Genomic DNA, 14363 nt, shown 5'->3' with positions numbered 1-14363 from the left:
GGAACAAGGATGAGCCATTCCTTTTGAGAATAACCAACAGAACAGTTAGGCACCCTGGGGTGAGACAATGGCTAAGCCGTTCATGCCTTACCCAAGACTGGAGGTTCAAACGTCCCTGAGGTACCTTGGAAAACAGGCTCATAAGATGCTCTTTATTCTTAAGGGATCGTGGTGGCTTCTGGGTTCTAGGCTCATATCATCAGGAGTCTGTATCGAGAGGTGGTTCTTTTCTACTGCAATAAATAGCACCACCTTACTGACTGAACCTTTATAGTAATTTTGCAGTCCCTGGGTGGGATAGGAGGAGCTCTGGTGGGGTTGGGTTATAATTGGGCTGCTAACCACAAGGTCGGCAGTTTGAAACCACTGCTCCTCTGAGTGGGAAAGATGAGACTTTCTGAACACATGAAGATATACTCCCTCGCAGACCCAGAGAGGGCAGTTCTGTCTGTCCTAGCTGATAGTGAGAGCTGAAGAGAGGTGGGTCTCATAGATGGTTAAGGGTTCCACTGCTGACCCACAGATTGGCTGTTTGCACCTACCCAGAAGCACCGCCAAAGAAAAGCCTGCCAATCTGTTGTTTCCCAAATGTCATAGCCTTGAAAGTCCTGGAGAGCGGTTCCACTCGGGAACGCATGGGGTCACTGTGAGCCAGAGGGGACTCGATGGCAGTAGGTTTTCAGCAGAGCCTGTATACAGGCCTAAAAAGGAGATCATTTTGTACAACGCCGGTCTCTGACTGCTCGTCATGTATTCTCGGCACTCGCTGCACATCCTGGGCACTGTTTCACACACTTAAGATGACAGGGAAGGTTATTTAAGGCTGTGGAAAATTACCAGATTGCCATCTCTAACCAAAGAAATATGGAGTCTCCAATTATTAAGGGGAACCCTTCATGTGCCGCGTGAAGCTTCATTTCTTTTAAAGGTTTTTTCACGGATTCTTCAAGAGGAGAATGTTTGTGCAGAATGTCTGGGTAGTTTAAACGATTTTCTAAGGCCATCCGTGGACCTGGCAGCAGAGCCAGGTGTTTACATTCTGGACTTCTGGAATGCTCTGGCCATCTAGAGAGCCAGCAGCCAGGCTGTTATACACGCTCTGTCATGAGTGGTCTCTCACAATCAAGTCACAGTATTTAGCCCTTTCAACTTGTGCCAATTCCATATCATCTCAACAAAAAAGAGCGAGGCTCTTTACATCATGCAAGCTTCATTCCACTCAATTAGCAAATTTGCAAGTGCCCAGAGCGAGGCAGCGCCGCGGAGTGCCGATCCTAGGACAGCTGGAGCATGAGCAGGGAGCTGAGTGCAACTAGCATTTAAAGCGATTCATTGGCGCTGCGGTATGGCTCTTCAGTGTGTGTGCCTGCTACTCTGTAGGGCTTACATTGCATTCTGGGTGACTCGACAAAATTCAAAGGCCAATGCTTGTTATGCATAACTCTCTAGCCCTTCCACAATTTTATGACTGTCTGTTGAGGTTCTGAGTTACCAAAAAAAAAAAAAAAAACTACTTTGGAAAAATCAAAAGAGACTTAATAAAATATATTAAGTAGCTTAACATAGGGTCAGATTTGAAGCTAGACACCAAGAATGACACACAAATTCCTGACCCACACACCACGCTGTTCCTAAGAAGACTGACTCTAAGTGGGTGGCAGGCAAAAAATCCTTCACGTGGCCAGACCTGCATGACTAGGAAGTCAGCAGGACGTTCTCAGCCCCTGCCACTCCAAGGCCAAGTCCAGGAGGGACATTCGCATTGTGCTGCCTGGCACTGCCTTCTTCAGACTGCACATGTCATACCTGAGCTCTGTACCCAGGGGTGCAGGGGAAGCACAGTTCTGGCAGTCCTCTCGAGAGAGTTCAAGCACGTGCCCGGTCTGTGCTTAGCCCACATGAAATGTTAACCAAATTGATCAAACATGCTATCAAGACGCACTGCAATTACTGGTGGTTGAAATGCAAAAGTTGGAAACTAAAAAGAGAGATCAATAATTGGAAAACGTGATCTTGATAGAAATGACCTGGATACAGAGAGAGAGAACATTGCAAGAATGGTGATTTCTTCATTGCAAATATGCTTTTTCAACAGCATAAGCAGCACCTCTCCATGGGCTCGGTGCAAATTGCAAGGTCAACAGTTGGAGACCACCAGGCACCACAAGGAAGAAAGATGAGACTTTCTACTCCTGTAAAGAGCGACAGTCTCAAAAACCCATGGAGCAGTCCCATAGGGTCACTGTGAGTCTGCACTGACTCGAGGACAGTGCGTTTGATTTGGGGTTTATAGATGGACCTCGGGATTGGATTCACAGGAATGGAATCGACTGCACCCGTGGGTAGAGAGGAGAGATGAGCAGATTAATCAGTTCCTACAAGGCCACGGGCCAATTGTGGGACAGACCATCAGCTCCTCAAATGCAAGCTCACGTTGAAACTGAAGAGAATTAAAACAAACCCACGAGAGCCAAAATATAACCCTGTGTATATCCCACATGCTTTCAGAAAGAATCTCTCAAACAGACCTGACACACAGAACACTAATGTCCAAAGTCCAGACCAGTGGGGGGATGACATCAATAACATCTGCATGAAGAAAGGAAAAATCGTTTAAAAGACAGGACCAAAAGACCGAAATGGATGTCAGAAGACATTATTAGATTCATCCTTGAACATGGAGTGGGTTAAGTGGAAGGACGAAAGGATAAAGTAAAGGAACGGAGCCCTCGAGCTCCAAGGGCTGTTTAGGAAGACCACGTCGCATAATAGAATGTGCAAAGAAACGGACTTAGAAAAGCAGGAGCATTTGCCCAGATGAAAGACGTGAAAAGAAAAAATCCAAGCCCCAAGTGGAACTACGGAAGGAGTCTGTGCGCAAAATACTGAACGACACAGAACACGGTCCAAGAAGATGGAAGGAATACAGTTACTGTGCCCCCCCCCAAAGTGGCCAACTTTTAACCATTTCAGGAAGTAGCATATAACCAAGAATCAATGGTATTGAAGGAAGAATCCTAAACTGCAATGAAGGCATTGACAAAAACAAAAAATAAACATTGCTGCCCAGTTAATTCTAAGTCATAATGACCGTATAGGGCTGAGCAGAGTTTCCCATAGGGTTTCCAAGACTGAAGTCTTATGAGAAATAGCCTGCAAGATCTTTCTCCCACGGAGCAGCAAACTGCTAACCTTTCTGTTCCGGCTGAGCGTTTAACCGCTATGCCTCCAGGGTCCCTGGCACAGACAAGGCTCCAGGGATGGAAGGGCACCAGTTGGGGGTTCCAACAAGTGGATGCAGTGCTGAAGGGGCTCGCTCACCTATGTCAAGAAATTTGGAAGACAGCTCTTTGGGAAATTTCATCAGTTGGAAAAGATTCATATTTGTGCTCATTTCAAATAAATGTGATCTAAAGATTGTAGAAATTTTAAACAATAGTAGTGTCCGATGCAAGTATAATTTTGCTGAAGATAATTAAGAAATGGTTGCAGCCGAGCACCAACAGGCGAACGCCAGACCAGCAAGCCAGATTCAGACGAAGATGTGAAATCAGAGATATCATCGCTGGCGTCAGAATGATCTTGGCTGAAATCAGAGAAGACTAGAACAATGTGGACTTCTATTTTAATGGTGATTCAAAAGCATTCTACTGAGTGGATTATAATAAATTATGCATAACATTACAGAGAAAGAACCTCTTGAATACTTCCTTGGCTCGTATGGAACCTGTACACCGACTAAGAGGCAGACGTTGGAACAGATAAAGATGATCTATCGTGGTTTAAAATCAGGAAAGTTTGCATCAAGATTCTCTCACTATACTATGCAATCTGTCTGCTGAACAAGCGATCCTAGAAGCTGGACTATATGGAGAACAGAGCATCAGGAATGGAGGAAGGCTCAGCAACAACTGATGATAAGCAGATGACACAACCTTCCTTGCTGAAAGCCAAGAGAACTTGAAGTGCCTAGTGATAAAGGTCAAAGAGTACAACCTTCAGTGTGCATTGCACCTCAATATAGAGGAAACAAAAACCCCAATAACTAGATCACTAAACAACATCAAGAAAAGATTAAAGTTGCCAACAATATCATCATTTGGATCCACAGTCGATGTTCATGGAAACAGTAGTCAAGAACTCAGGCAACATATGGCACGAGCTAAACCTCCTGCAAAAACTTCGTGGACGTGTTCAGAAGCAAAGTCTCACCCAAGCTCTGGTATTTTAAATTTGCTCATATGCATGTGACAGCTGAAGATGGAAGAAAGACTGATAACATCTGAATTTATTGAAACTCTTCTCTCCTTGGTAGATCAGTAAATATAAGAATATTGCATACACAATGGATAGACTGCCAGACAAAAAGAAAAAAATCAGTCTTCGAAGGAGTGGGGCAGAATGTTTCTTAGAAGTGAAGATGGCACAACTTCCTCGAATGTACCTTGGACATGTTAGCAGGAGGCGCTAGTTCTGAAGAAGGGCCTCGTGTGCAGAGCCTGGCCCACAGCCAGGCAGGGTTGCCTTCTCTTGCTATAGGGTCACTACGAGTCTGAACCAACTCACGGCCACCTAAGCCCAACATCAACAAGACTGCTGTCGTCACAAGATGACCTCCTTGCAGAAGGACAAGTGTCACTGAAACTCAGATGGCACAGGACAAAGAACGAAGGCCCACTTCTCTCCCACTCCTTTATCTAAAGGTAATGAGACCTAGAGAGCAAAAGAGAAAACATGTCTTTTTCAAAATCCTAAGACTATAGACTGCAAGTGTGTTGTGTGTGTGTGTGTGTGTGTGTGTGTGTGTACACACAGAAAGGGGGTGTGTAGGCCTTTGGGTGGTACAAATAGTTGGTGCTTTCGGATGCACACAGTTGAAAGCTCAGGCCCATCCAGTGGCGGCACAGAAGGCCCGGCAACCCCAGCCACGAGGCCCTGTGGGTCTCCGCTCTCCCTGCTCTTAACGACGGGGTTGCCACGAATCAGAAGCAGTTCAACAGCAGTGGGATTTTGTTTTATTTACACATATCGTGGGCTTCAAAAAATGTGCGGAACAATGTAATTGAAAGATAATGGAATCTTTGCATGGCCTCTTCGAAGCCCTATCACCTAATTGCTTTTCTGGAAGAAGGTCAGTAAGTAGCTGTTATTGCCCTCACACGTGTTCAGCATCACTTGCAAGGATCACGTAGAACAAGGTGAAGATTGCATGATTAGCATACAGAGAAGATAAGTTTTCAGCGATTAGGCCTTGGGATTTTAGCTTGCAAATCAAACCCCGGGGTGGAGCATTTGATATGACTTGGCAAAGCAAGGCACTCTGGTGGCAGGGTGGGCCCGGCATTGACTGCTAACTGCAAGGTCAGCGGTTGGAAGCCGCATGCGCTCTGCGGAAGAAAGAGGAGGCTCTCTGGAGCCGACGACGGAAGCGCACAGGGGCGGCTCAACCCTGTCCTGCAGGGTCGCAAGGAGTTGGAATCGACTTGGTGGCAGAGGTTGTGTCTTTATTTTTAGAGTAAATGGGAAAATCCTTTCTCTTAAGGCTTCTCATTGAAGAAACTATGTCAAACACAAGAACAATTCACAGAAAATAGAGAATGAAATCTTCTAGAAAAATAGCCTCAATTACTCTGTGCAGGGAGGAAGGGGCGGAGGGAACGGTTTTCAATCAGCTAGACAGATTTCAAATCCTGCAGCTGCGCAATGTTTATAACAACATGTCCGGATCGTCCCACTTTGTTCTTGGCAATTATAACGCGATCTGGTGATTAAGCTACTTGGAAGCAATAAATCAAAGAGAGTAGAGTGAATATTAATAGACTACTTGAAAGCTCAAAATTAGATTGCTTCAGCCGGGCCTCTGATGCTTCCTGGGTACATTCTTTAACCTCTCTAGAGGGGCTGCCGCCTGCTCACATGGAGGGAGACCACCCACTGCAGGGCTAATGGGAAACTCAGAGCAGAGGCCCCAAAGCACCTGGAAGGGCATCGGGACCGGGGCAGAGGGACAATCAGAGCGTGGGCACTCCTGCCACTGCGCCAGCCCCTCCAGGGAATGTGATGGGCAGAAGACAGGGCAAGAACCCAAGGCGTTGACAATTGCGAAACGGCTTTGCCTCCAGCAGTGCAGGGGGTCAGTCGTGGCCACCCCTCGGGCCGGTTTAGGATCAATGGGCAAGTCCCGAGGAGCAGATGCCCGGTGCCTGCCCTGCAAAGCCCCAGAGACCCACAGAATGTGGCTTACCGTGACGTGGGCCCGCTGGAGCCCCACGGCCTCCTTGGGTGAGGACAGGAAGTGGTGGTTGGTTGGGCTCAGGCGCTGGCTGCCAGCTGAGAGGTCAAAGGAAACCACACAGCTTTGCCGAGTGCAATTCCCACATCTCTTCAGCAACGACGGCACCGGCTCTTTGTAGATGAGGGTGGCCTGCCCGGACTTGAGGGCAAAATGTTCGGTCATACGAGAACACACAGGCTTCAAGGAGCTCCACGTGTGCACCCTCACCTGGTGGGAAGTAAACGGAATAAAAATAGAGTGATCGGCGTTATTGAACACTGGCAGTAAGAATAGAGGGAAATTGCAATCAGAGAATTGGCCCAGAGGTCATGAAGCCCACTGGGTACGTGACCGAACAGGTCCCTGCACTTCCCACAGTCTCCATTGCTTCACATTGGAAGTGGGAACAATTACAGCACTTGCTGCTCAGGCTGCTGTCAGAATTAAGTAACAATGCGTTGAAAACATTGTCCTTTTTATGAGGGTTCTCCCAACTCCAGCCACCCAAGAGTTCTTTGACTTTCTAGTTTCTCTTTTTTTAAAAAAGAGATTTTTTTTTTAAGTAACAGTTTTCAAAGGTGGTGCTGTGGGCTGAGCACTGGACTATGTGGGAACTGCAAGGTTGGTGGTTCAAACCCACCAACTGCTTCTCGATAGAATGAGGAGGCTACCTGTTCCCACAAAGATCGACAGTCTCAGAAACACTACTCATTAACTTGATGGCAATGGGTTGGGTTTGGGGGTTACGACTTGTAATTCTCTTTCATCTAATTCTTTTTTTCACTACCCACAGTAACCCTTTAAAAAGGAAAGCATGGTCTCGTTTTAAAGATGAATCCTCAGGACGTCTGAGTGCAGCACTGGCTAAATGGCAGAACCATTAATTAAGTATAGGTGCTTTTGACTTTAAGAACAGCGCATTTTCCACTATGGAGTCTAAAAACATTAGCACGACCTAATTTCTGTTTTCTTCTTCCTGAAAGAAATATGCAAAGAATCAAAGACATAACGTAAATGTCTTAGAAAAATATCCAATGAGTTACCGTAAGCTTCACCCTGTAGTTCGTGTGGAGGTCTGACACACCGTAGACAAAGAACACGTTGTGGGTTTCAAAGCCTACTGGCAACACCGGGGCAAAGAAATTCTGCGCGAAGTAATGAAGCATTTTCCACTTTCCTCCATACTCTGAAAATAATTAAGAAAATTAAGAGAGGGATAGGATCATGCGTTAAGAGAGACTTGTGTCCACAAGGCCCAGCTGGCTGTGACTTACAACGATTCCAGGGAGCGATCACATAAGGGAGAGTTAACAGAGCTGCCCCATCTGAGGATGGCAGTGCTGAGTTAACACACTTAGCTGCTAGCTAAAGGTTAGACGTTCACATTTGTCCCCAGGTACCTGGGAAAAAAGACCTAGTCCTCTACCTCCCCCAAACCAGCTAGTAAACACCCTGTAGGGCACAGTTCGACCCGGACACCCATGGGGATTGTCCTAGAGGAGCCGGGGAGGTCCATGTCATCTGGTTTTACTGACTGATGAGCCAAGTATGGCTCCCAAAGCACGTGGCACATGCCCTCGTGTCGTCCTAAGCAGGCCTGCAGAAACCACTACCAGCAGCCCGCGTTCCACATGAGAGCCAGGGAGTCACTGGCGAAGATAAACAGACATGAGTCAATCGCTGCCTTTGAGTCAACTCAAGTCATAATGACCCTATAGAACAGGGTAGAACTATCCCTTTGGGTTTCCCAGTCTGTAAATCAGGGGTCTTCAAACTTTTTAAACAGGGGGTCAGTTCACTGTCCCTCAGACCTGTTGGAGAGCCAGACTATAGTTTAAAAAAATTTGAACAATTTTCTATGCACACTACACATATCTTATTTTGAAGTAAAAAACAAAACGGGGCAAAAACACCCGGCAGGCCAGATAAATGTCCTCGGCGGGCCGCATGTGGCCCGCGGGCGGTAGTTTGAGGACCCCTGCAGTGTAAATCTTTGGGGGAGCAGGAAACCTCATCTTTCTCCCAGGGAGCAGCTGGTCGATGCACACAGTTGATCTTTCAGTTGACAGTCCAACACTGCCCCACTGTGCGCTCAGAGCCTCCGAGGACAAGCGTCGGAGGCAGTAGTGTGAGCCACAGGCAGCACGTTCCCATAAGCAACGTGGTCTTAAGCAGAGCTGTGTGCAACCATCTTCCTTTTTATTGTGAAGGAAGACATGAAAAGCGCTGGCGGTGAACAGGTTACAACTGCTCACTTACAAGAATTATTTAGAACTCAGAGACTTCCTTTCCCATAGGCACAAAACCTTTGGAACAAACCAAAACAGCCACTATTTAAAAAAAAAAATAGGTCTGGCAAGTTTAGACTTGTTTGGAAACCATCCAAACGGATGACAGATAATGACTTGTGGAGAGTCTCAATGCTGCGTCTTGTTGGTATGTCTTCTATGCTGATCTCACAAACTTAAAAACCCTTTCAGCGTCTTCCTTTTTTCAAGATGCTTCTATTTCAGAAGGAAGGTCACGTCCCATAAAGCACTGCAGCACTGAACACCTTCCAGAAAGGAAGAGAGAGAGAGAGAGAGAGAGAGAGAGAGAGAGAGAGAGAGAGAAGACAGAGAGAGAAAACACTGCTTGAGTGCCAAGTCCAAGCTGCTGAGATAGAGGAATGTCATCTTGGAGTTCAAGGGGAAAGATTCTTTAGGGATTGGAAAATATTAACTCCTTAAAACTCCAACTGCATCTTTCAGTATGGGTTACAACTCAATGTGGGGAAAAAATCACCTTGCTTGGATCCATGATCAATGCTCATGGAAGCAGCAGTCAAGAGATCAAACAACACATTGCATCGGGTAAACCTGGTGCACAGACTTCTTTAAAGTGTTGAAGAGCAAGGATGTCACTTTGAGGACTAAGCAAGGGATGTCTGACTCAAGCCATGGTATTTTCAATCACCTCACACGTAGGTGAAAGTTGGACACCGAATAAGGAAGACTGCAGAAGTATCCAGGCACTTGACTTGCGGTGCTGGTGAAGATGCCAAAAGTACATGGGCTGCCAAAAGAACAAATGAAGCTGTCTTGGAGGGTGCATTGGCAGATGCTCCTGAGAGGCAAGGGAGTACTGAGGACATCCTCCAGCGGAGACCGGGCCCTAGAGAAGGCCCTGATGCTTGTGAAACTAGAGGGACATCGAGAAAGAGCAGGGCCCTCGACAAGATGAATTGACACAGTGGGCACAACAACGGGCTCCAACAACCCTTGAGGCTGGCATGGGACCAGGCAGTGTTTCCGTGTGCTGTACACGGCTCCCTAGGAGCCAGAACCAACTCAACAGCACCTAACAACGTGTGTCTGGAACAACACTTGTCCACATTAAAGAATCAAGCAAACTATCCAGATGTTTATAGTTGTAAAGGTATAATAATTATAAACAAGACGAATTTTAATAAAGACATGAGAACCCACAGATGCCCAGTAGGTCGATCTCTTGGAGATGTCATTTCAGGTGATCACAGAAGCCCATGTGCTGCAGGGTAAAATTGCTCCATTGAGTCTTCATGGCTTTGAGCTGTCAGAAGCAGATTGCCAGCCCTTTCTGCTGATGAGCCTCTGAGTGGGGTTGAACTGTTGTTTTTGTTTGTAGTCAAGCTCTTAAACTGTTTGTGCCACCACGCTGGATCCCCAAGGCAAGCACACGGATTAAACAGTGGCTGTCAGGCTGCCCAGAGCAGGGCCGGTGACAGCCTGCATTGTCACAGCTTCTGCCGATGCCTGGGGTCTCAGACGGGCACAAAGAGTGGCTGACGGAATCCTGTCGGAGGCTAGGTGACACCGCACTCTTGCTCTGCCATCATATTCTTATACTTGAGCTTCTGTTATTATCCCTGAAACCTTCATACTAATAATCTGCACACCATCCTGTATAAGCTATTTACAGAAACTGAGCGCTCCTGTGTCTTGAAATCAGACTCAGCTTCAGCAAGGGTAAAAGCTCCTTGACAGAGAGAAAGCAGGGCATCTGATCCAGGTGTCTCTGAATATGAGCTCTTTGTCGAGATTTCCAGCATCCCAAAAGGTTCTTCCCCCAGAGTCTCCTGGTTCTCCTCAAGTACCCTTTTATCTACTCGGTGTTGATAAACAATTTGGTCAGAGAAACTCAATGGCTATAACCAATGTGTGTTTGGCAGGAGCTCCTTTGGACCTGTGTCCAGGCAGTTTAAGAGCATCACCCATGAAAATGGCCCGTCTACTTTGATGGCCTACTCTCGTGCTTGACCCCGCACCCATGTTGCTTACTCTGTTCTGAGCTGTCCTTAACTTAGCTCATATCCAGTGGCAGCCAAAGATGCGATAGTACTCTTTAAATACATCTATTTTAAAAACACGTTCATCTCGCATACGTAGGACATGTCAGGAGAGGCCGGTCCTACAGAAGGACATCCTGCCTGGTAAAGCAGAGGAGCAGATTAAAAGAAGACCCTGCACAAGATGGACGGACACAGCGGCTGCATGGATGGGCCCAGACATCGGAACCATTGCGAGCATGGTGTGGGACGGGGCGGTGTTTCCTTCTGCTGTGCACAGGGTCGCAGTGACTCGGAAGCAACTGGATGGCACCTAACAACAACAAAGTCGATGGAAAGCTTCAAATTCTAAGTGCCCGTTGCCAGGTAAATTGGTTCCACTGGTCACCTTTCCCATACCTCCATGTCGACTAACTTCCCCCCAAAGCTGAAGGAGTTGCCATGGAGGTGACTCTGGTTCATGGCAACCCCAAGTGCCTCAGAGGAGAACCGTGCTCCATGGGATTTCCAATGGCTGACTTTTCAGAAGTGGATATCCAGGCCTTTCTTCCAAGCCACCTGCAGCCTTTCAGCAAGCAGTTAGTTGAGTGGGTTATCTGCTTGGGCCATCCAGATCCTCCAAACAGAAGGGCTGCTTACGTTCACATTCCTTGGGCCCTGGAAAAATCCTCTGAAATAGATTCAAAATGCTAAGCAAAAAGTCCAAGACATGTGGCTCAAGTCTTTGCACACAAGCCAGCCCCTTTGTGAGCGTGCTGTGTGACTGCTCAGCCCCCACTAGCCCTCCGGCTGTCCCCAGGGCCTCAGGGAAAGCAAGCAGGGGCCGCTACAGGAACGCTTTCTTAGCAACAGTTCAGCAGGGGTTAATCTTCTCCCTCGGGTCACATGCTTCCGGGGTCCCTCTGGACAGACGGAAGGGTATCGCTTTCTCTCATTCACACAACTGATGCTTACCTAGAGACGCCCAGGACGGAGCCTGCCAGATGTCATTCAACTGCCAGTAAAGCGCTCCCATGGTGTGTCCTTCTCCTTCCACGATCTCGCTGCGACTGCGGCGGTAGAACTCAGTTTCGATTTTGACACACTGGGCCTGCATCACCTGGTGCCGGGGAAGACAGGAAAGCGCACATGCTATGGTTTGACCGAGGCTGACTCCAGGCCACCGTTTCTAAGGCAGATTGGATCGATTAAGGAATTTGATTAGCATGCAGGGCACCATTGTTCCACTGGCGCCTAAGCAGGACAGAAGTTGTTGCCTGGCAACAAGAAGACACCTCTGCTCTCAGCCCATGATCCCTAAGAAGTCAGCCATTGCTCGGTGGAGTGTGTGCGCAAGCATGGGAGGAGGGGGGGGGAAGAGCAGAGACCCCAGCCCCAGGCATTTCAGAAGCTGATGGCCCAGCCCCGACCTGCCCGCACAGACAGCGGATGGCACTCACTTTGCTGGACAGTGGATGGACACCAGCCTTCGGTTGCGGGCCCACAGTCCTGCAACTTCCCAGACCTAAAGTAGCCCCAAGTCGGAGTCATCCCTGATATGCCCAAGCGTCCTGAGTACCCGTAATCTTCTGACACAACTTCCCCCCCCCCCCCCCCCCCCCGACCTCGGGATTTGGCTCAGCCAACTCATGAGTCATGTGGGAAAAGAATTCTGAATCACTTTCATTGGGTTCAAATTTATAAGGCAGGGCAAATAAGAGACATGTAAAAATAAAAATTTACAAGAAGAGGAATGCTGAGGTAAGAAAGAACTATCCGTGTAAATGATTAAGCCTTCTTAGGACAAAAAGAAAACCAGGCCAAAGCCATAATCTAACGAAAAAGCCATGGACATTCTCAATTGGAGTGAATCCAAAAGACAACGAAATCTTTTACTGACGGCCTTCTTAAATGCGATCTGCCTTTTCTTTTTCTTCCTGGTGAATTAAGCCTTTGGATGAGGGAAGGGGAAGTCTTGAGCCAAAGTATTAACTTCACTCTAAATTCCTTTCCAGATTTTCTTACCACGTATTATAATTCATATACATTTATCATTTTGTACTCAGCTTTCAATGTACATATGTGGGGGCACACAGAAAATCCCCAAACAACAACAACGGAGAAAAGCTCTGCAGCAGAGCTTTCATAGTACGCGTTTTTCCCGGTAGACGAGCATCTAGCAACTCGCTGTGAGTTAGTGCACCCAGTGGAGTTGCCTTGGAAGGTTCACTCTGGTCACAGTGAATTTTTTCATAGAAATAGTTTTGCTCGAACCTTGGTTTGTTTTTTTTTGTGATGGTCGATTTAAGAGAACAGCGTGCGACTGTAAAATTTGTTTTTTGCTCGGGGAAAAATGCTGCAGAAACTGTCGTGATGTTGAACACAGCTTACAAGGACAGTGCAATGGGGAAAAATTGAGTATACAAGTGGTTTTTGCATTTCAAAAAAGGAAAAATGTCGATTGATGACAAACTTCATTCTGGACATCTGTCCACCTCCCAAACAGTCAAAAATGTGGACTCGGGTATGTTTGGAATTCATTCCACCAGGTCAGACTGTTAATCAAGCTTTCTATTTAGAGGTGCCGTAACAATGTGCGACGAAAAAGACCTGATTTGTGGCAGACAGGTTTTGCCACCACGACATTGTACCCGCTCATGCAGCCATCTCAGTGCTCCAGTTTTTTGGCAAAAAACAGCATGCCTCTCTTTCCCCACACACCTTAGTCACCTGACCTTGCTCCATATGATTTCTTTTGATTCTGTGAATGAAGAGGGACATGAAAGGACAGCGACTTGATGACATAGAAGAGGTGAAGAAGAAAACGAGGGAGGTGCTGTCAGCCATCCAAACAGATGAGTTTGAAAAATGTTTCCAAGAATGGGATCACAGATTTGAAAAACTTAAGTTATTAATTTATTAATGGAGAGTACTTTGAAGGTGCTAAGGTTGTTTAGTAAAATAAATTTAAATACATAGCTTTGAAAAAAATCCAGTTTGTAGGGGGTACCCCCTCATATGTACACTTCCATACTCTGATACTTTTATATATACTTCTGTGCTTTATATTTTATATAGTTCTATCACAGCTTCAGTAATCATTCTCTAATTATTAGGCATTAGAATGGTTTCTAGTTTTTTGCTTCTGAAAATGCAAGCACTAAGGGCATCTTTCTGTTCAAATGCTTCCTTTTTCTCTTCTCGTGTCGTTCCTTTGGTAACAAAATAAGCTCAGTTTTACACTGGCTGTTGAATACGGCCATATTACGCCCCTTGGGAGAGTACTGCGAGCTGGGACCTCCAGGAAGAACTTAGGCAGGAACAGGTTTCCAGTGGCCTAAACGGTGATTTTTAAACATTCTCATTATTGCAGTCACTGCTTTTGAACGATATGCAAATTACACAACCTGGCTTGTTGAAAGGGGCCTGATGAAGATGCAACCCTGGGCCTGCAGTGGGCCTACACTTCAATGGCAGGCACTCCTCACAGCTGGACCAGCAGGCAGCAGGGAGGTAAACAGAACAGTGCTGACTGGGCCAGGGGTTGCACTGTCCTTGGACCCACAATCAATCTCCATGGAAACAGTTGTCAAAAAATCAAATCTGACAGGGGCTGGTTGGGGGAGTGGCCAGAAAGGAGAATCAATCAAATGAAGTCTTGCATTGGGCAAATCTGCTGGAAAAAAAAATCTCTAAAAGGTTCAAAAGCAAAGAGGTCACCTTGAGGACTGAGGTACTCCTAAGTCCAGCCATGGGATTTTAATCTCCATATATGCATGCGCAAAGCGAGAGAGGCCAGAGAAC

At 46.8% G+C, this 14363-nt stretch overlaps 1 protein-coding gene across 1 annotated transcript in view; it reads right to left on the bottom strand.

The window, feature by feature from the left end:
• Positions 1 to 14363, bottom strand: part of MANBA (mannosidase beta) — a 150840-nt gene that overhangs the window by 983 nt on the left and 135494 nt on the right. Inside the window, exons 14-16 of the mRNA XM_075543981.1 lie at positions 11535 to 11679; positions 7318 to 7460; positions 6245 to 6502 (exon numbers count right to left, since the gene is read on the bottom strand). Coding sequence (XP_075400096.1) covers positions 6245 to 6502; positions 7318 to 7460; positions 11535 to 11679 — 546 coding nt within the window. The remainder of the gene's footprint in view (positions 1 to 6244; positions 6503 to 7317; positions 7461 to 11534; positions 11680 to 14363) is intronic.

This window comes from Tenrec ecaudatus, chromosome 3 (assembly GCF_050624435.1).
Source record: "Tenrec ecaudatus isolate mTenEca1 chromosome 3, mTenEca1.hap1, whole genome shotgun sequence".
NCBI lineage: Eukaryota > Metazoa > Chordata > Mammalia > Afrosoricida > Tenrecidae > Tenrec > Tenrec ecaudatus.
This window is presented reverse-complemented; position numbering and strand designations above follow the sequence as displayed.